This window comes from Hypanus sabinus, chromosome 22 (assembly GCF_030144855.1).
Source record: "Hypanus sabinus isolate sHypSab1 chromosome 22, sHypSab1.hap1, whole genome shotgun sequence".
In the NCBI taxonomy this organism is placed as follows: domain Eukaryota; kingdom Metazoa; phylum Chordata; class Chondrichthyes; order Myliobatiformes; family Dasyatidae; genus Hypanus; species Hypanus sabinus.
In genome coordinates, this window is record NC_082727.1 from 24,467,815 (window position 1) to 24,490,292 (window position 22,478).

A 22,478-nucleotide genomic window follows, 5' to 3' on the forward strand; every position below is an offset into this window, starting at 1 on the left:
GGACTAGGCAGGTACAACATCTTGTTCAAGGGTGATCTGCAGGCTAGTGGAGGGAAGAAGCAGCCTACGGCTCCTTTGGGGTTGTATCTCCACCGCACCTCCCTTCTTACCCTTCATATTATCCTTCTTAAACAAAGACATAATGCTGGTTATTCTCCACTACTCTGAGACCTTGCCTATGGCTAAAGAGAATTCAAAGTATCTTGTCAAAGCTCCGTAATCCTCTACATTGTCTCTCAGTAACCTGGGATAGATCCAATTAGGTCTTGGGAACATATCCTCTTAATGTTATTCAAATAACAACATACCCTCAATGCTGTCATTATCCTTCATGATCTTCCCTTGATGAATATCAATACAAAGTACACATTTAGAATCTTGCTTACTTCCTCTGGCTCCAGGCATAAATTCCCTCATTTGTCACTGAGAGCTCCTACCCTCTCCCTTGCTAGCCTGTTGCACCGACAAACATCCCCAGAGCAATGCAATACACAATGCATTCTCATCTAGTGGGGCCTGATAGCATTTTCCATCAGCCTCCTTGCAGTCATTATAAGGAACCTTTTCTATAATAGTATAGGAATGAAGAAGTAAAGAAAGAGAGTTAATCCAAGGCTACTGAAATACAATTGTGAAGAAATACTCTACGTCCTGATAACAACAGGGATGGAGGCTCCCTGGAAATATGACATGATTCTTTTGATTCTGACAGCTCTGAGTTACATAAGGATTACTAATGCATTGTGCATGAACCTTGCATCTTTATAAAATAAACTCCGCTACAGGGAATTTTTTTCAAGAAAAAAGAGGCAGTCTTAAGTAGGGAGCATTAGCAAACTGAAAAGCATGATAATGGATTGACTGCTACAGTTTAGAGTAATCTGGAAGTCATGAAGTTTAGGGTGTCAGTACTCTACAAACGGAACAGCCCTGGTGTAAGTGTGTGGATGGAGCATTGCCCACAGAAGCTACAGATTTTTGTGATAACTGACTTAGAAAGCCTGACTTGACTCTCCAGAGAGCTGTGAGGGTCCGTTTTGTACTCTTGATGAATACAGCGATTTTCCTTCGGGTATGTTACCCTACTTTGATTCTGGTTCCCAGTTCCAAGCAAATACAGCACTCTAAAATGTCCAGTCACAGAGGCCTTGTGTCACTTTATGGACATACAATCAAGCTATCTTATTTATTTTTATTTACTGTGTTTTATTATTTTATTTTTTATCTTATTGTGTTACTTTTTGTGCCGCATCAGATCTGGAGTTACGATTATTTTGTTCTCCTTTGCACTTGTGTACTGGGAAAAGCAGTAAACAGTTCAACACATTGTAGAAGCTAGTAAAAAATAGCTGAGAATACCTGTAACGAGTTAATGTGGTGAAAACAGGAGAGATGCCCTACATTCAGAGAACGTTAGGAGAGTCTTAGGGTACATAATTTTAAAGGAACGAAGAACAGATAAGCTATTATTTACAGTGCTAGAATTCAAGTTCCTCCAGCATTTTGTGCATGTTGCTCAAGATTCCAGCCACTGAAGAACCTCTTGTTTTTATGATTAGAGGCTGCTTACTTATGAAGGTTTCTAGTCGCTCATCTGTCAGACATTTTGTTTCTACTCATTTCTCACCTATTGATCATGGAACCCATTTCTCTTTTCACAGGATTTCTTCTGGCTGTTCTGACCAATAAATTCTGAGGGGTAAGTTGCTGAAACCATCTGGAGATATGGTAACCTTGATCGAAGTTTGCTTGATCCAATCTACCTGGACTATTCCTCTTCCCACCCTGTCTCTTGCAAAAATGCTATCCCCTTCTCACAATTCCTCCGTCTCCCCCACATTTGCTCTCAGGATGAGGCTTTTCATTCCAGGATGAAGGAGATGTCTTCCTTTTTTAAACAAAGGGGCTTCCCTTCTTCCACCATCAACTCTGCTCTCAAACATATCTCTCCCATTTCCCACACCTCTGCCCTCACCCCATCCGCCCACCATCCCACTTGGGATAGGGACCCTTTGTCCTCACCTACCATCCCATCAGCCTCCGGATCCAACGTATAATTCTCCGTAACTTCCGCCACCTCCAACGGGATCACACTACCAAGCACATCTTTGCCTCCCCACCCCTTTCTGCTTTCTGCAGGGATCTATCCCTACGCGACTCCATTGTCCATTCATCCCCCCCATCCCTTCCCACCGATCTCCCTCCTGGCACTTAACAAGTGCTACACCTGCCCTTACACTTCCTCCCTCACCACCATTCAGGGCCCCAGACAGTCCTTCCAGCTGAGGCGACACTTCACCTGTGAGTCGGCTGGTGTGGTATACTGTATCCGGTGCTCCCGGTGTGGCCTTTTATGTATTGGTGAGACCCAATGCAGACTGGGAGACCGTTTCGCTGAACACCTATGTTCGGTCCGCCAGAGAAAGTAGGATCTCCCAGTGGCCACACATTTTAATTCCACATCCCATTCCCATTCTGATATGTCTATCCATGGCCTCCTCTACTGTCAAGATGAAGCCACACTCAGGTTGGAGGAACAACACCTTATATACTGGCTGGGTATCCTCCAACCTGATGGCATGAACATTGACTTCTCTAACTTCTGTTAATGCCCCTCCTCCCCTTCTTACCCCTTCCCTGATATATTTAGTTTTTTTCGTATTTTTCCCCTCCCTTTTTTTCTTTCTCTCTCTGCCCATCACTCTGCCTGTTCTCCATCTCCCTCTGGTGCTCCCCTCCCCCTGTCTTTCTCCCTAGGCCTCCCGTCCCATCATCCTTTCCCTTCTCTAGCTCTGTATCCCTTTAGCCAATCATCTTTCTGGCTCTCAGCTTCACCCCACCCCCTCCGGTCTTCTCCTATCATTTCATATTTTCCCCTCCCCCCTCCTACTTTCAAATCTCTTACTATCTTTCCTTTCAGTTAGTCCTGACGAAGGGTCTCGGCCTGAAACGTCGACAGTGCTTCTCCCTATAGATGCTGCCTGGCCTGCTGTGTTCCACCAGCATTTTGTATGTGTTGCTCCAAGTTTTAATTGTCTACTTGTGGACTGTTTGATAGTTGTGCTGTACTCCAGCTATGAATGCAGGTGAAATGCATCTGGCCCTCCAACTAAGATTTGTTTTTTTGGTTTTAGCCTTCAGCATTATTTAAGGCTATTTTTTTTCTTGGTGTGAAAAACAGCAGTTGCTACTAAAGCCAATGTGGTACAATTTATTGCTAGATAAACTTCTGGACAATCCACTATTAGTGACATAATTTACATGACGTGGATTCAAGAAAAAAAAACATTGTTAGGCTCTTTGGAAACTATGACTCATGAAGTCTATTCACCGTTAGCGTCTGGTGTCTGGTGTTGACTGCCTCAGTAATGTGCAGAATCCGCTAAAGGACCATAACACAATTTTGATCTGTGCCATGCTAGTATTCTGACACTATACACATGGATTGCTGAACCATTATCTGCAAGTATCAAACTATTTCTATCAATTTACAATACCTTTGTGAAAACTGGAGCAGCCATGAGGGGAAGCCCATCCAATCCTTGGAGGAAGTTTGTAGGGCTTTGTATCTGAGGACAGAATAATAGGTTTACTTTGTTTCAGGAAAGGAATAAGCAGAGCTTAAAACAAAAATTAAAATCATACCCTCTGAATTTCCAAGGTACGTACTCTAGAACAGAGTAGATGAGTTAATACAATCAAAACTGTATTATGGAAATACTCGACAGACTCGGGAAGCATTTATCAGAGAAAAAGAAAGTTTACATTTAAGCCATTGACCTTCTATCCAGAACTGAAACTATTAAAATAGATTTAATATGTTGAGAAAAGGGGAGTGAGAAAAAAAGAACAAAATAAAATGTCCCCAATAGGGTGAGAAGAAGGAAAAAGAGCTTAAGCAAGCTCAAGATAACTCTTTGTTGAGCATTTTCAACATTTTTCTCCTCTTGTTTCATATCGTCAACCTGTACATCATTTTATTTTTGCGGACTTGCTAGCATTTCAGTAATAAGGCAAAGTTTACAAGCACTGTTCCACCCAGATGATATATATTACTTTAATATTCCCAGGAAAACAGACTGATTCGTGATTCTATGAATTTCCTTTTTGAGCTATTTTCAAGGCCACCTCAAAGGAGGCTCAGGGATAAGGTCATGGAGCATATTCTGCTCAATGCAGATTCTCTTTACTCATTGGATGGATTTCTTCACCTTTTTGAATTCTAATAAAGATCAGACATCTTACTTTTCCATCCAAAAGGACCACAACCTTGTCACAGGGTTTGTTAGTGTGTGTGCCTTAAATACCCTCAGAGCCATATTGCCTGGAGTCAGGGCATTATGCTTTGGCTCCTGGTACGGTTACCCATGCCAAAAGGGTATCGGCCGGTCTAAGAGTAATCCACTGTTCCTTCCAGCGTAGATCTAACACCCCTGACTGGTAAAACAAAATTGTTATGAAAACTGCAATGAAGAATCCCACAGATAATGTGGTGGTATTCCATGAGTCTACAGGTGGGATTTGCAAGACTGACAGTGGTGAAAACTGAGTGGTAGCTACTGACATGATTAAGGAAGCCCTGAACACTGCCAGTTATAGACAACCTTCGTTACTGTCCTAATTGCCTGCAGCATAATGGGCAGTGAATAAGTAAATAATCTTATTTTTCAGAGATGCCATAATTGAACTGAATTTATATGAATTTGCAATATTTTCAAACAGATACTGTACATGTATATTAGCATCATATATTTAAAGTTATAATTTAAATGAATACTAGATGGGTTTTTAAGAACATCAGACAACATGGAGATAAGACAAGAAAATTGATATTAGGAGGACAGCACTGGGTGAAAAAGATGTGATGGCCAAAAACTCAACTTACATACTTAATTCTCTATGTCTCCAAGTAAATGCTGAAAACAAGATAGACCTGACAATACCTTTTGTATAGGCTGTACTGGAGGCTGGACACCTGGGCAATTTAACTGGTGACACTCTGAATGAAGATTTGGAGAACTGTGAGGAGAAGATCGATCGACAACACCAATGGGGATTGGATCCTGAATCCTAAAAATTTTTTAAAAAATGTTAACTACAAAAGCTGATATCATTTTGATTTTTGTTTTGTGTTATACAACATGAGGTTCAAAAATAAAGAGTAAATACACTAACTTCTTAAATCATTACACATAATGAACCAGAGTATTAAGTAAATAATAATATGTTGTCTTTCATGATACCTCCCAGATTGTCACTTCATTCCCCTTCTCACCTACCTTTGCCCTCACCTAGTTTCACTCCTTCCTCTTGTACTCATTCCCCTCCCCCTCCACCTTTACTCAGACTTCTTTTCCCCCACCTCCTTTCCAGTCCTGGCCCAAAATGTCAAATGTTAGTTCCTCTCCATGGATGCTGTCTGACCTGTTCATCCAGCACTTTATGTACTCCGGATTTCCAGCATCTGCAGAATCTCTTGTGTTTATGTGTATAGGGAAGATGGGTTCTGAGTATCAGAAATGACTAAGCATCAACAAAGCAAACAAAAAATATAGAATTCATGTTATGAATATCAAAATATTCTTTATGGAGAAATAAATACAGCATTGTCTGATACTCTGGAATTTATTATATGTACATGATAGTTTCTGTGTTGTCATACCACAAAAAATAATGCCACAGCACAGAATGTTCTACAAAAGAAAACAAATTCATAAAATGACACACATGGGCTTATTGTTTCTGTTTGGTGAACAAATGGTGTACACTGGGCAAGCTTCTCGATGTGTTTTCTGGATTACCAACATTTCCCAGACAACATATTAGGTTACAAGCATAATAAGAGGCATTAGCTCGACACCTGTTTATCATCTACATGCTGTCCCTCAGTAACATTACCTAACAACATAGCATCTGTTTACTTTAATATGTTGACAAAATCTGGATTGACCTCAACCTTTTCATTGTTTCTAAATTATCAGACGATCTATTCAATATGCAATACCAGATAAACAAATGTTTGCTCCAATTAAATACAGGGAAGACCAAAGCCACTGACTTCAGTCCCTGCCAGAAACTCTGTTCCCTAAATAGTGAATAAATGGGCAGACTATTATTTAAATGATGAGAGAATTCAAAGTTCTGAGATACAACAGGAGTTGGAAGTCCTCGTTCAGGATACCCTTAAGGTTAACCTCCAGGTTGAGTCAGTGGTGAAGAAGGCAAATCCAATGTTGCCATTCATTTCTAGAGGAATAGAGTACAGGAGCAGGGATGTGATGTTGAGGCTCTATAAGGCACTGGTAAGACCTCACTTGGAGTACTGTGTGCAGTTTTGGGCTCCTTATTTAAGAAAGGATGTGCTGATGGTGGACAGGGTTCAGAGAAGATTCACTAGAATGATTCCGGGAATGAGAAGATATGAGAAACATTCGACCGCTGTTGGACTGTACTCCTTGGAGTTTAGAAGAACAAGAGGGGACCTCATAGAAACATTTCAAATGTTGAAAGGCATGGACAGAGTGGATGTGGCAAAGTTGTTTCCCATGGTGGGAGAGTCTAGTACAAGAGGGCATGACTTAAGGATTGAAGGGTGCCCATTCAGAACAGAGATGCAAAGAAATTTTTTTTGCCAGAGAGTGGTGAATCTATGGAATTTGTTGCCATGGGTGGCAGTGGAGGCCAAGTCATTGGGTGTACTTAAGGCAGAGATTGATAGACTGAGTAGCCAGGGCATCAAAGGTTATGGTGAGAAGGCAGGGGAGTGGGACTAAATGGGAGAATGGATCAGCTCATGATAAAATGGCGGAGCAGACTCAATGGGCCGAATGGCCAATTTCTGCTCCTTTGTCTTATGGTCTAAATCACATTCGCTGCCTTCCTTCTAAGGACAATCCAATTTTTTGGCCAACTTATTGTCGTTTATGAAATTGATACTATATATACTTCTGAATACATTTTATGCCATTATTGAAACCAGCCTCCACTCCGGCCTCACTCCTCTGTTGCTGAAATGTTTATCCTTGTTTTTACTACTTCCACTATTCTGAAGCTAATCTCACTCCTATTTTCTATGAATGTGAAGTCATTCCAAGTATCAGTTGAAGTAATTTACTGCCCATCCCAAACTGTGCCAAATCCCATTCACCAAGATTTTGACAGCCTGCTCTAATCACTCCTTTACGTGCTTCAATGCCAACTACTGTTTGATGACACCCACTTGATCCGCCATGTATGATATGGTGCTACTGTGTAAATGCATCTGGATATTTGACGATCAACAAAATGAGTAAGAAACTGAAAACTGTCAACTGTGACTGTGTTTTAATTATACTTACTCATTCATTTCTTCCTTTGCAGAATCATGTTCGGATTCAGATGAAGTGACACCTGTGAAATACGTAAAAAAAGATTATTGACTGGGTTTAATAAAAAACTTCCTGTAGCAGAACCATTCATTTATGAAAACAAAATATTAAGCAATTAATTAAATAAGTCTTAGTAGTTGATCAATGAGAATTGCAACAGTCATCCAAGAGAAACTAAGGTATAGAAAGCAACACACAGAAAATATTGGAGGAACTCAGCAGGTCAGGCAGCATTGATGGACGTCTCGGTGAAGACCCTTTTTTTTAGGACTGAGGAAGGGAGAAGACGCCAGAATAAAAAAGTGGGGGGAGCAGAAGGAGGCTAGCGAGAAGGTGATAGGTGAAGCTAGGTGGATGGGAAAGATAAAGGGCTTGAGATGAAGGAAGCTGATAGGAGAGGAAGGTGGATCACAGGAGAATGGGAAGAAGGAGGGGACCCAAGGGGTAATAATAGGCAGGTGGAAAGAGGTAAGAGGCCAGAGGTGAATAGAAGAAGATGGGAGGGAGGGACAAATTGATATTCATAATTTCAGGTGGAAGACTACTAATATGGAATATAAGGTGTTGTTCCTCCGCTCTGAGGGTGGCCTCATTTTGGCACAAGAGGAGGCCATGGACTGATCTGTTGGAATGGGAATAGGAATAAGAATTAAAATGTTTGCCCACTGGGAAGTTTCATTTTTGGTTGATGGAGTGGAGGTGCTTGAGGAAGCATTCCTTCACTTTGGCGGAAGAGATGGAGGAAGTTGCAGAAGATGATATGTTCAATATGGAGGCTGATGCAGTTGTTAGGTAAGGACAAGAGGAACTCTTATAACTTATAGAAATCCATTCAGACCTCTTGGGCACCATGAAATAAAGTGGGGAAGAAATTACAAGGGCTCAATGTATGATCAATAGTGACCGACAGGACTGATTTTAAGGAGTCTATTAAAACACCTGTCTGTCACACATCTTCAGACAGGTTGTTGGTGATGAGAGATAACTGTTGGCCTCCTGTAGAGAAGCACTGAGAAGGGAAGTAGTCATGGATTTGCAGTTGCACACAGGAGACCTGAGACACTGAAGGACAATTGCTACTTTTTAGCAAGGCTTTATGAAAATGTTAATAATCATGCTGGCAGCTACTTGCACAGCTGTTATATTCTCCTGGAAATGCTGATTAGAGCAGATCCAATATCTGCTTTCCTTCTGAGTAACACAATTAAACTAAAGAAGTAGAATGTCCAGAGTTGCATCTGGAAAGGGCCCAATGTATATTTCAGTACAAGACCTCAACTTAATCCACAACACCCATATAAAAATAACATTTGGAAAACTAATAGTAAGCTCCAACAAAAGCTAGGTTGACAACATCTTAATTTCCATCTAAGCATTTTTCACTGCCCTGGGATGAACAATGAATGGATGAATTATTAATCCATGCCTTGTCAATTCTTCTCCCTAATTGGAATGCCACAACTTCTAAACTTAATCAAGGGTATCATTACAAATTTCAAAGTGTCTACGACTTGATTCTTCGTAGTAAAGGGGAATGTACATTCTGAGCCTGTTGTGTTACTATGAAGCAATAGTACTACAGAAATAAGAATGACAAAACAACCAATTACCCTTTTTCAAAACATGGTACAAACAATAGTTCAAGTTCAAACTGATTCTCATCTAGCTGTACATATACAGTATACAACCAAACCAAACAATGTTCCTTCAGACCACGGTGCACCCACAAAGCATATTTCACACAAGGCACATAGAACAAAATAGAATAGATTGCAACTTATTGTACCATTGGTTAATCGGTGCAGCAGCTTATTTGGGACAACTCTTAAAGAACAATGAGAAAATAGCCAGTATTCACTTTGTTTATTTGGGACACACTGCAGCTTAACTGAAGCAGAAGATGATGAGTTACGTGCACTTGTGTGATCATTGAACATTACTCCATGCTAAAGTGAACAGCTGTGTTAGTTCTGTGTGCTTATGTTATCCATTTGGGCTGATGGATACCAATTCAAAAAGCCATGATTATTTTGACTTTAGAAATTTTTTGAGACCCTTTTCACAAAAAGATCTGACACTAGCCAAAAAAATTACCCACCTGAAACAAATTAAAAGCAATCTGCCTAAAACTACCCATCGTCTGGCAGAGATAACTGAAGTGTTAAGATCTACAATTGCACACTTGATACATCAGCAAGATGAACGACAAGAAGAATGGGCATTATGCGACAGACAACAGAGTACATCGCAAAAATGAAAGCCTGAAGGTAAGGATACAAACGTTGAAGAGGGCCTCAGTCCATAGTATTCCATTACAACTGGATGCATGTCAGTGGACCAATGTTAAAAAATAAGTCAGAGAAGCCAGTTAAGAAGCTATGTCACAATGAATTTAAGGCAGCATGTGGTTAGTTGTCTTGATGGTAATGTAGGTACCACATTAATTCAAGAAAGCACATAGCAAGATAGGTACTGCTGATGTTGTAAGTGCAGAAACATGGACATGCTTCAAAAATTTTGTGCAGATGATATCTACAAAACCGATGAAATAGGCCTTTTTTATTGTGTCATATTGGACAGTTCCCTTTGCTACAAACACGCAACACTATTAGGTTCAAAGAAAGCAACGGATTACATAATTATGTTGTTCAACAATGTCAGGAACTGATATAAAGAAATTGTTGGTTATTGGGAAAAGTGTTAAACCTCGATGTTAAGGGACCAAGAATGGATTCTTTACCAATCAAGTACCATGTCAGCATACACTCGAGGAACTCCTTCAGTGGTAACTATTACGGACTAATACACAGCTTTATAGTACTGTAGTAATATTAGTAATGCTCTAATTTGTTCTGTATTTCATTTAAATATATAATTTGTTACTCAGTTAAATAGTAATTTGTCCTTTTTATACTTTTTTAACTACTTCCATGAAACTTTGGATAATTATGTCAGCTATTTAATTGGACCAAAATATACTCACCCCTGTTAGCCAGAAAGAACTACAGTCTGCAAATCAATGAATTTGAATGAATCAAGGACAGTGGAAGCAGATGGACCAAAAGCCTTTGTTCTTGCCATAAGAAAGGAGATGGAGGCTGCCATTTTATGAAGAAGACTGGGTTCTCCATTTTGTGAGTCAAGTCACTTGGCTGATTCAGTGTGTTAGACACAATGATGCCTCAGGTAACCTGCTGAACTAGGGCTCATTTCCAAATAAGAAGTTATTTGTGAGGTGTTCTTTGGTTGGATATAAGATGCAGGCTTGTGAATGTTGGTCAGCATGATTCAAGCTGGTGGCTGATTGATAATAAAGAGCCATAAATTACAGATTTTCACTTGTTGGGAAGAGGGATTTAAATGGATTCTGATCTGGAGCAGAGCCAATAAAAAGGTGTTAAAGGTCAGACAATGATGCCAGAATTGAATATTCAAACTAGTAAGAAATGGATATCAAAGCAGACACTTTAAATATACTGGCAGTGATAACTCTAGGAGAACAACTATTGTAGATGTGAGGTGCCCCATGGACATGTGGAGATTCAAAATGGGATGAAGAGGATCATGTGGCTAGCAGCAGAAACTCTTTTTTAAATGGTAATATCTTATCTGTTCTTTGTTCATGGAGGTCAGGAAATCTTAGAACATAAGACCATAAGCCATAGGAGCAAAAGCAGGCCATTCTGCCCATCAAGTCTGCCCTGCCATTCTATAATGGCTAATCCCATATTCCATTCAACTGTATATACGTGCCTTTTCACCAGCCCTTGAGGTCCCAACCAATCAGGAATCTATCAACTTCTGCTTTGAGTATACCCACTGACTTGGCCTCCACCACAGTCTGTGGCAGAGCATTCCACATATTCACCATTCTTTGACTAAAAAAAATTCCTCCTTACTTCTGTTCTAAAAGGTCGACCCTCAATTTTGAGGCTGTGCCCTCTAATTCTGGATACCCTCACCATAACCATAAGACCATAAGATATAGGAGCAGAAGGAAGGCAGAGTCTGCTCTGCCATTCAATCATGGGCTGATCCAATTCTTTCAGTCATCCCCACTCCCAGCCTTCTCCCCATACCCTTTGATGCCCTGGCTAATCAAGAACCTATCTATCTCTGCCTTAAATGCACCCAATGACTTGGCCTCCACAGCCACTTGTGGCAACAAATTCCACAGATTTACCATTCTCTAACTAAAGTAATTTCTCTGTATCTCTGTTCTAAATGGGCGTCCTTTAATCCTGAAGTCGTACCCTCTTGTCCTAGACTTCCCTACCACGGGAAAGAACTTTGCCATATCTAACCTGTTCAGGCCTTTTAACATTTGGAGTGTTTCTATGAGATCCCCCACCCCCCTCATACTCCTGAACTCCAGGGAATACAGCCCAAGAGCTGCCAGATGTTCCTCATATGGTAACCCTTTCATTCCTGGAATTATTCTTGTGAATGTTCTCTGAACCCTCTCCAATATATCCTTTCTAAAATCAGGAGCCCAAAACTGCACACAATACTCCAAGTGTGGTTTCATGGGTGCCTTAACGTGCCTCAACATCACATCCCTGCTCTTATGTTCTATACCTCTAGAAATGAATGCATTCGCCTTCTTCACCACCAACTCAACCTGGAGGTTAATCTTTAGGATATCCTGCACAAGGACTCCCAAGTCCCTTTGCATCTTTGCATTTTGAATTCTCTCCCCATTTAAATAATAGTCTGCCTGTTTATTTCTTCCATGACCATACACTTTACAACATTGTATTTCATTTGTCATTTCTTTGCCCATTCCCCTAAACTATCTAAGTCTTTCTGAAGGCTTTCTGTTTCCTCAACACTACCTGCCCCTCCGCCTATCTTTGTATCATCAGCAAATTTAGCCACAAATCCATAGTCCCATAGTCCATATCATTGACATACATTGTAAAAAGCAGCAGTCCCAACACCAACCCCTGTGAAAATCCATTAGTAACCGGCAGCCAGTCAGAATAGGATCCACTTATTCCCACTCTCTGTTTTCTGCTGAGCAGCCAATGCTCCACCCATACTAGTAACTCCCCTGTAATTCCATGGGTTCTTATCTTGCCAAGCAGCCTCATGTACAGCACCTTGTCAAAGGCCTTCTGAAAATCCAAGTACAGCACATCTACTACATCTCCTTTGTCTATCCTGGTTGTAATCTACTCAAAAAAATTGCAGTAGGTTAGTCAGGCAGGATTTTCCTTTCAGGAAACCATGCTGGCTTTGGCCTATCTTGTCATGTGCCTCCAGGTATTCCATAATCTCATCCCCAACAATCGATTCCAACAAATTCCCAACTACTGATGTCAGGCTAGCAGGTCTATAGTTTCCTTTCTGCTGCCTCTCACCCTTCTTAAATACCGGAGTAACATTTGCAATTTTCCAGTCATCCAGTACAATGCCAGAATCTATCGATTCTTGAAAGGTCATCGTTAATGCCTCTGCAATCTCTCCAGCTACTTCCTTCAGAACCCAAGGATGCATTCCATCAGGTTCAGGAGATTTATCCACCCTCAGACCATTAAGATTCCTGAGCACCTTTTCAGAAGTAATTTTCACTGCACATACTTCACTTCCCCGACATTCTTGAATGTCCGGTATACTGCAGATGTCTTCCACTGTGAAGACTGATGCAAAATACATATTCAGTTCCTCTGCCATCTCTGTGTCTCTCATTACAATATCTCCAGTGTCATTTTTTATTGGTCCTATACCTACCCACAACTCTCTTTTATCCTTTATATACTTAAAAAAGCTTTTAGTATCTTCTTTGATATTAGTCACCAGCTTCCTTTCACAGCTTCTTTTCCTTCCTAATGACCTTCTTAGTTTCCTTCTGCAAATTTTCAAAAGCTTCCCAATCCTCTGTCTTCCCACTAACTTTGGCTTCCTTGTATGCCCTCTCTTTTGCTTTTACTTTAGCTCTGACTTCACTTGTCAGCTATGGTAGTGTCCTTCCATACAAAAATTTCTTCTTATTTGGAATATATCTGTTTTGCACCTCCCTCATTTTTCATAGAAATTCCAGCCATTGCCAATCTGCTGTCCTTCCTGCTAGAGTCCCTTTCCATTCAACCTTGGCCAGTTCCCCTCTCACGCCATTGTAATTTCCTTTATTCCACTGAAATATCAACACAATGAAATTTAGTTTCTAAGGTAAACATCCTCTCCACATCCACCTTATCTAGTCCTTTCAACATCCGGTAAGTTTTAATGAGTTCCACACACATTCTTCTAAATTCCAGTGATCACAGACCTAAAGCTGCAAAAAGCTCCACATATGTTAACTCCTTCATTCCCAGAATCATCCTCATGAACCTCCTCTGGACTCTCTCCAATGACAATACATCCTTTTTGAGATAAGGGGCCCAAAACTGTTGACCTTACTCCAAGTGTGGTCTGACTAGTGTCTGAAAAAGCTTTAGCATTATCTCCTTGTTTTTATATTCTATTCCCCTTGAAATAAATGCCGAAATTGCACTTGTCTTCTTTACCACAGTCTCAACCTGTGAATTACTCTTCTGGGAGTATTGCTTGAGGACTCCTAAGTCCCATTGCACCTCTGATATTTGAATTTTCTCCTCCTTTAGATAATAGTCTGCACTATTGTTCCTTTTACCAAAATGCATTATCATACATTTCCCAACACTGTATTCCATCTGCCACTTTTTTTGCCCGTTCTTCCAATTTGTCTAAGTTCTACTGCAACTGCATTGCATCCTCAGCACTACCTAACTCTCCACCTGTCTTTGTATCATCCACAAACTTTGCCACAAAGCCATCAATTCCACAATCTAAATCACTGACAGACAATGTGAAAAGTAGATGTCCCAATAACAATCCCAGAGGATCATCACTGGCCACTGGCAGCCAACCAGAAAAAGCCCCCTTTATTCCCACTTGCTGCCTCCTGCCTGTCAGCCATTCCTCTATCCATGCCAGTATATTTCCAGTAACACCATAGAATTTTATCTTGTTAAGCAGTCTCATGTGAGGCACCTTAACAAATGCCTTCTGAAAACCTAAGTAAATGAAATCCACGGCCTCTCCTTTGTCCACTCTGCTTGTTACTTCCTCAAAGAATTCTAACAAATTTGTCAGGCAAGATTTCCCTTTACAGAAACCATGCTGACTTTGACTTACTTTGTCATTAGTCCTCAAGTACCTGAAACCTCATCCTTAATAATGGACTCCCAACACTTTCCCAACCATGAGGTTACGCTAACTGGCATATTATTTCTTCTATTTTGTCTTCTTTCCTTCTTAAAGAATGGACTGAAATTTGTAATTTTCCAGTCCTCCAGGACCAAGCCAGGATCAAGTGATTCTTGAAAGATCATGATCAATGCATCTGTTATCTCTTCAGCAACCTCTCTCAGGACTCTGGGGCATAGTCCATCTGGTCCAGATGATTTATCCCATTAAGATCTTTAAGTTTGTCTAGCTCTTTTTTCTTTGTAATAGTAAAGGCAGTCACTCCTGTTCCCTGACACTCGTGGACCTCTGGCATACAGTAAGTATCTTCTACAGTACAGTCTGAAGCAAAGTACTTATTAAGTTCATCTGCCAATTCTTTGTCTCCCATTACTACCTCAACAGTGTTATTTTCCAGTAGTCCAATATTAATTCTCACCTCCCTTTTACCCTCTATATATCTGAGAAAACTCTTAGTACCCTGCTTTATATTATCGGCTAGTTTGCCCTCATATTTCATCTTTTTCCTTCTTGTAGTATTTTAGTTGCCCTTTGTTGGATTTTAAAAGCTTCCCAGTCATCCAACTTCCCACTCACTTTTGCTACCTTAAATGCCCTTTCCTCGGCTTTTATGCAGTCCTTAACTTCCTTTGTTAGCCACGGTTGCCTAGCCCTGTCATTTGAGAACAATTTCTTCTGTGGCACATAACTATCCTGTGCCTTGTGAATTATTCCCAGAAACTTCAGCCACCTTTGTTCTGCCATCATCCCCCCACCAGTAACTTCCTCCAATCCACCTGGGCAAGCTCCTCTCTCATGCCTCTGTAATTCCCTTTATTCCATTGCGATACTGAAACGTGACTTATGCTTCTCCCTCTCAAAATGCAGAATGAATTCAATCATATTATGAATCCTAAGTGTTTCTTTATGTTAGCTGATTAATAAAATCTGGGTTATTACACAACCCCAATTTAAGATAGCCTTTTTTCTAGTAGTTCAAGCTCAAGCTGCTCTAAAAAGCCATCTCATAAGCATTCAACAAAATCCCTCTCTTGCAATCTGACACCAACCTGATTTTCACAATCCCTTTGCATATTGAAGACCTCCATTACAATTGTGACATTACCTTTATAACATGCCCTTTCTAGCTCCCTTTGCAAACTCAACACCACATCCTGGCTACTACTTGGAGACCTATATATAATTCCCATAATTTTTTTTTATCCTTGCAGTTTCTTAACTCCACCCACAACAATTCAACATTCTCTGACCCCATGTCACCTCTTTCTAAAGATGTAATTCCATCTCTTACCAATAGAGCCACACTACTGCCTATGCTTTCCTACCTGTCCTTTTATTACAAAATTTATCCTTTGATGTTAAACTCCCAACTACGACCTTCTTTCAGCCATGACTCAGTGGTGCCCACGTCATACCAACCAATCTCAAATTGCCCCATGAATTTGTCCACCTTATTCTGAATGCTAAATATATTTAAATACAGCACCTTCAGTCCTGCATTCTTCACCCTTATCAATTTTGTAACACTCTCTGTGTTACAACTTAACTCTTTGCTCTGTCTGCAGTTGTACCCAATCATTGGCTTGTGCTTCCTTACATTCATATTACATATTACTTCATGTATTTGTAAATCTGCAGGCTCATCCTCAGCTTCATCAAACTGGTTTCCATCCCCCTGCCGAATCAGTTTAAACTACTCCCAACAGCTACAGCAAGGATATTGGTCCTCCCCCACTCCCCCCCCCCCAGACATCTTAGTTGGTGTGCACACAGATATCCGTTGTTTAAGTTCACGTGTTCTTCCGTTGAGACAACAAAGGTACTTGTCAGTAAATACAGATCTCTCTGTGCCTCTCTGATCATTATTACAAGGGGTGATTCTTATAATACCCTGAAAGGTCTCAATTAAACAAATCCACTGTATTATCATAAATAAGTTTATAAAATATAATTCAAAAATACATGTAATGCGAAGCACAGGTAAATAGTAAACAGCAAAGAGCTTGCTGTCCTAGTGACAAGTAGTGGCTGGGTATTCATGAGTCTCACATCCTGAAGGATGAAGCTTTTACCTAGTCTGGTTCTCTAGTCCTGATGCTCCTGTACCTCCTTTCTGACAGTAGTGGCTCAAAAATATTGTGAATGGTAAGGATCCTCAAAAATGCTTTCAGCCCTTCGTATACAATGCTCCTGGCAAATGTCATGAATAGGGGAATGGGAGATCCTGGTGAGCCTCTCAGTGGTTTTAACTATCCTCTGTAGGGCCCTGTGGTCTGATGCCTTGCAGCCTCTGTACCGCACAATGATGCAGCCAGACAGGATACTCTCAACGGTGCTTCTGTAGGAAGTTGTTAAAATGGGGGCAAGGATCCTTGCACCCATCAATCTCCCCAGAAAGTGTAGTTGCAGCTGTGCCTTCTTGACTAATGAGGTGTGGGTCCAGGACAGTTCATCAACTATGTGCACACCAAGGAACTTTGTGCTCTGCCCTCTCTCCATGGTAGAGTCTCTAATGTGCAATGGAAAGTGGTTGACCTATGCCTTCCTGAAGTCACAATCATCTCTTTTGTCTTGTCCATGTTGAGATTCATGTTGTTGTTTTCACATTTGACAAGCCTAGCCACTTCCTTTCTATGTGCCAACTCACTGCTGCTGATGAGGCCAGCTACTATTGTACCATCAATGAACTTGATGATGCGGTTTGAGTTGGATCTGACAGTGCAGTTGTGAGTCAGCAGTAGGCTGAGCACACAACCCTGTGGAGTGGTGGGGGGGATATTATTGCTCAGTGTGATGGAGCTTGAGATGTTTCTGCCAACTCAGATTGACTGGGCTCTTTCTGTCAAGAAGTCCAAAATCCCTTTATAGAGAGGGGTGTTGAGTCCCAATGAGGTTACCCACTAGCCTCTGATTGCGTTAAATGCTGAGCTGAAGTCAATGAACAAAATCCTGGCGCATGAGGCATAATTTTCTTGGTGAGACAGGATGGAGTGGAGGGCTATAGCATCTTCAGTGAACCAGTTTGAGCACTGGAGTAGGAGAACTAGAAAGGGTCCAATTTCGCTGGAAGGTGGGATTTTATTTGATCAATTACCAGCTGCTCAAAGCAATGAGCAGTAATTGTTCAGGCATTCTGTAATTTCAGGTGAACAATGTGAATTATATATATTGAAACATCTGGTACACCGGTCATACACAAAGCCTTAGTTTTCCTCATGAGTGCTTCCATTGCTAACATTTAGGTTCAAAGTTTAAGAGAGAATTAGAAGTTAGCTGATAAGAATTGAGATTAATAGAAATTTCTTCATCTCCGGAGGATAGTGAATCTTTGAATTTCTCTACCCAGTATGGCTGTGGATGTTCAGATGTTTCGTATATTTAAGACAGGGACTGATAAATTTTTGAATATTAAGGGATTCAAGAAATGCAGATACAAGGAGCTGAATATCCTATTATTGCTTTTAATTCTTATTCCATTTGCTACAGTGGAAGAAAATCTGAAAATATTTTATTTATTTATTTTATTAAGATACAGCATGGAATGGGCCCTTCCAGCCACACTTCCCAGCAATCCCTCAATTAAATTCTAGCCTATTCTAGATAATTTACAATGACCAATTAACCAACCAATTGGTATGTCTTTGGACTGTGGGAGGAAACCGGAGAACCTGGAGGAAACCCACGTGGTCACAGGGAGAACATAGAAACTCCTCACAGGCAGCAATGAGAATTGAACCTGGATTAGCTATACTATATATTCTTCCATATAATCGCATAATAACATAAAAACAGCTTGTTTAATGTTACAATGCAGATGTTTCTGGTAAGATGGCAGCATGTTTGATCACAGCAGCTTCTACAGGGTCAGCTAGAGGTGTTATTGTCTTTTATAAATGTAGTTTTTATAATCACAAGATCCTGTTGGACTTAAGTACTTAAAATACTGCAGGTCTACCCCAACAGTGAGTTGCTTGTTGGTGAAGAAACTGAAAGAGCTGGACTTGGTATGGATCATGCTACCTGCATCCGAGAGGCTTTGGAGGAGTTGGTGCGCGAAGACAATGTGCAATCTAAGAGCAAGTGATCATCTTAGTTGTTTCTCTTGTGATCACAAGACCCTGTTGGACATTATTAATGTGGAATGCTGCAAGTCTGATTCACTGATTTATTAATGCATTGCAGAGGCAGAGAGCAGGGGAGCTGTGTGGCCTTGGTCGTAACGAGGACTGGGCCATAAGACGTGGTATCACCTGTTTACAGTCGCCCAGAAGAGAGGTGTCAGAGTTGGTGTGCTCCACCAGAGGTGTTATGGCACAGTGTCCAAGCTGGAGTTGGTGCTACTCCCCAGTGTTTGCTTGGTAAAAGACAAGCTGTATTGTGTTCGATGGCAGACTGCTACAACATCCATGGACTCAGCATCTTGGAATTTTTTTGTGTGACTATTTAGCTGATATCTTATATGTGCTTGCTATTTTGTATGCGCTATATATGCCTTGTGCTGTGTGTGACTATTGGTATCATGTTTGGCATCCTGGCCCCAGAATAATGCTGCTTCATATGGCTGTATTCATTGTATGGTTGAATGAAAATTAAACTTGAGCTTGAACTTGAACTTGTATGGAGGCATTGCAGAAAGTTCTTAACCAACACATTTTTACCTTCTATGTAAAGTTCTGCAGACGTTGCATCTGATCCATATATATTTGAAGCCAAACAGGTATAACGTCCTGTATCCTCCTCAAAGGCCTCAGAAATGATCAGTGAACACTGATTATCATCATAGGCAATCTGAATGTCAGGTGAGTTCTTGAGTTCCTTTCCTTCACAGTACCACCTACAAAATAAAAAGTTAAATCATGGTGTTGAAATAGCTCCAATCTTAGATAACAGAACACAGATCATTAATGTTCAATATTTCATCTTGAGCATGATAATAATTGGCACTAAAATAATTTGTTAGATGATTTGATGAAATGTCCTTGCTTATATCTATGTCATATTTTAGTTGACTAGTTGCACTAGAAATGTGAGAATATGAATCATTTTACTGACATTTTACTCTAAACAGACTGGAATGTTGGGATATTTTTGCATATATAGTTTAGTGGCAAAAATTCCAAAGTTCATGCCTGTGATCAGGTGTATATATGCAGACTGCACTTTTTTTTTGCCTTAACCAATAGAAACAACATAAGGCAGTTGACAGACTTGAATTTCCATCATCATGTACCAGCATTTCCAGAAAATACTCTCAAAGTTCAGCACATTTATGATTATGTTGGTTAGTGTGGGATATCATAGAGCATTCAGCTTGTGACTCTTTGCTATTCCTGACATCCTTTGAGGCAAGGAGGTGGCCAAGAGGAACAAGGATCATTCCCTACCTAACTGGTTCTTCACCTCATCAAGTCTCATGGACAAAAAGCTTTAGTGCTACAAAGGTATAGCATGATTGAAGCAACGTTGCAGGATTTCTGAGTAAGTCCCTCACAAAAGACAAGTTATGGGTCTCTAAATACTTTGTTGACTGTTAAGCACCTTTCACAAACTGCTAATAAAGCAGGATCAGTCACTGTCAGATGTAATGAACCAAGAGGTGAAGGAAGAAGATGGTGAGCTGGAAAAGGAAGAGAATCAATAGATGTTGACAAAGGATCCAGAGAAGACAAATTTGGAACATATGATCTGGAGCTACAGTTGGACAACAACTTATTGAATAAAAGATTCAATAAACATATAATACCCCTTTGCACTACAATTCCCAATTTACCTTCCTTTTATTGCTGATTATTATAACATCTACTTGTCCACTCAATGTTTAAAAACACGTTCAATCCACAGAAACTGTTCCTTTATCAGAAGAATGCATTAGGTCAATTCTGCAGCGGCTGAACCTTCTCAGAAGCAACTAAATTATGATCACATGAATCTTGCTGAAAACATGCAAAATTTGAAAGAAAAGAAGGCTCTCTATTTCTGCATAGTTTGTATCATACCTTCAAAAACTGAAATATTGCAGAAGCTGGAAAACTGAAAAAAATCAAAAATACTAGAAATATTCAGCAGTTGAGGTAATTTCTGATAGAAACAGAACTATCTTTTTACTGTATAAACTTCCATCAGAATCGATGATGAATGGTATGATAAAAGGCCAACACCCTGAAATAATAATTTTGTTACTTTTCCACCGATGCTGGCTCAAACCATTGGTATTTTCTGCAGTTTCTGTTTTAGTTCTTCCCTTACTCTGTTGCTATTTAACTCAATATCAGCTTGACCATAATTGGTGAATGGCAGATTAAAACAATCCCAAACATTAAATTATTTGTATCTATTGATGGTAGAAAACAATGATTGGACAGAATTTTTAAGTTCTCAGTGGGGAGGCTGTGTAAGTTAATACGGTTTGTATGTATGTGCATGTTTGTCTGTGTGCTTGGTAGGAAAGGTGCAAAATAATCCAATGAAACAGCTGAAAGGAAAAAAGCTGTGATAGTTGACCGCATTCATTCACTCCTTTTCTTGCAATGAGTTATTCTGAATAAACGTCTGTCTTAAAAAAAGAACAACCTGAAAAATACGAAACACTGAAAAATTAAATGTATAAACAGATTGAAACAATGAAAATATCTGAAAATACCAACTGTTACAACAGTGCCTTTGCAGCTGTTCTCTCCCATTAAAATCAGTGCAGAAGAACTCCCTGCTCTGTTCTTAAGGAATCCAGCTGGATTGCAGTGGTGAACCATCACCAAACACCTGTCATGAAATCTGAGATTACTGCATTTGTATGTGCATGCAGAGAAATTCCAAACTTCCTGGAATTTGTATGGAGAACTCCAATAGCTGAATTTCCCTGAAAAATCCAGGTCATTAACCAATCACTGTTATGCATAGTTTCATACATATTTTTTCCCGGGCCAGCTGACCCCCAAACTACAGTAACATGACTTGTAGGAGTCTACTGACTTGGCGCCAAGGAAGACCATGAGTATACTGGGCACATAATTTTGGCTCTGGACAACACTTAGTTGACTAACAAGGGCTGAGAGGCGATAGTGAAATCACAAAAATGGCCATATAACCAAAAGAAATTGAAACTGGATTAGGTTGCACCAACTTGACCCTGATTTGCCATTCAAGAAGACCGTGGCTATCTGACCTTAACATCAGAGTAACTTTTTTTGCCTCCCTATCACCCTTAATTCCCCAGTTGTTTATCCCTGGTTTCCATTGCTATAACACTAACATGCATAATTATCTTGTACTCTTTTTCTTTTTTAAAATTTCCTTTACCTGAATCCTCCCTGCCACTATTTAGTTTACAGCCCCAGTTATTTAATTATTCAGGACACTGGATTTAGTACAAGTGAAATAAAGCCTGTCCCAATGGAATAGTGCCACATTTGCTCACTATCCAACTTCATGCCCTGCTTCCCTCATACCACTTTTAATTCATAAATTACCCCTCTCATCTTTTAAACTATGTCAACTTACTCTCGATTCTGTCAGTAATCCCCTTTAACTCAGCTTTCTAATTCACACACTAATTCCTCATAATACTCCAGCAGAACTTTTGTTTTGCTCCTCACTAAGTCCTAATTCCTCCAGCCCTAAGGAGATAAAACCTAGCAAATGGCAGCTAATATAGCCTATGGGAGAATAGTTTTTATCCAACTAACTTTATAAACCTCTATTATTACAATATTCTTTTTCACATTCCCAATTGAATGTCCCCGTATATTAAGATGCTGTGGTGTGTTTGTCCATGAACAGAAAACCTCATGTGTCAGATATGTGTAATAATAAGGGTCTTCCACCTAGTAATCTTTTGCTATGACAAATGTTCAGATTCAGGAGCCTCGTGACAGATGCTAACAA

General features: G+C 40.1%; 1 protein-coding gene across 6 annotated transcripts in view; it reads right to left on the bottom strand.

The window, feature by feature from the left end:
• Positions 1–22,478, bottom strand: part of mypn (myopalladin) — a 294,291-nt gene that overhangs the window by 133,623 nt on the left and 138,190 nt on the right. For 4 of the 6 annotated variants that reach the window (XR_009507421.1, XM_059947325.1, XM_059947327.1 and 1 more), the window contains 4 exons: positions 19,256–19,431; positions 7,338–7,389; positions 4,944–5,070; positions 3,498–3,569 (listed from right to left, as the gene is read on the bottom strand). Coding sequence is in view for 3 of the 6 variants with exons in the window: in XM_059947325.1 (XP_059803308.1) it covers positions 3,498–3,569; positions 4,944–5,070; positions 7,338–7,389; positions 19,256–19,431 (427 nt within the window). In the remaining 3 variants the exon portion in view is untranslated. Of the gene's footprint in view, positions 1–3,497; positions 3,570–4,943; positions 5,071–7,337; positions 7,390–19,255; positions 19,432–22,478 lie in introns of those variants that run through there. The other 2 variants (XM_059947330.1, XM_059947328.1) reach the window with 2 other exon arrangements.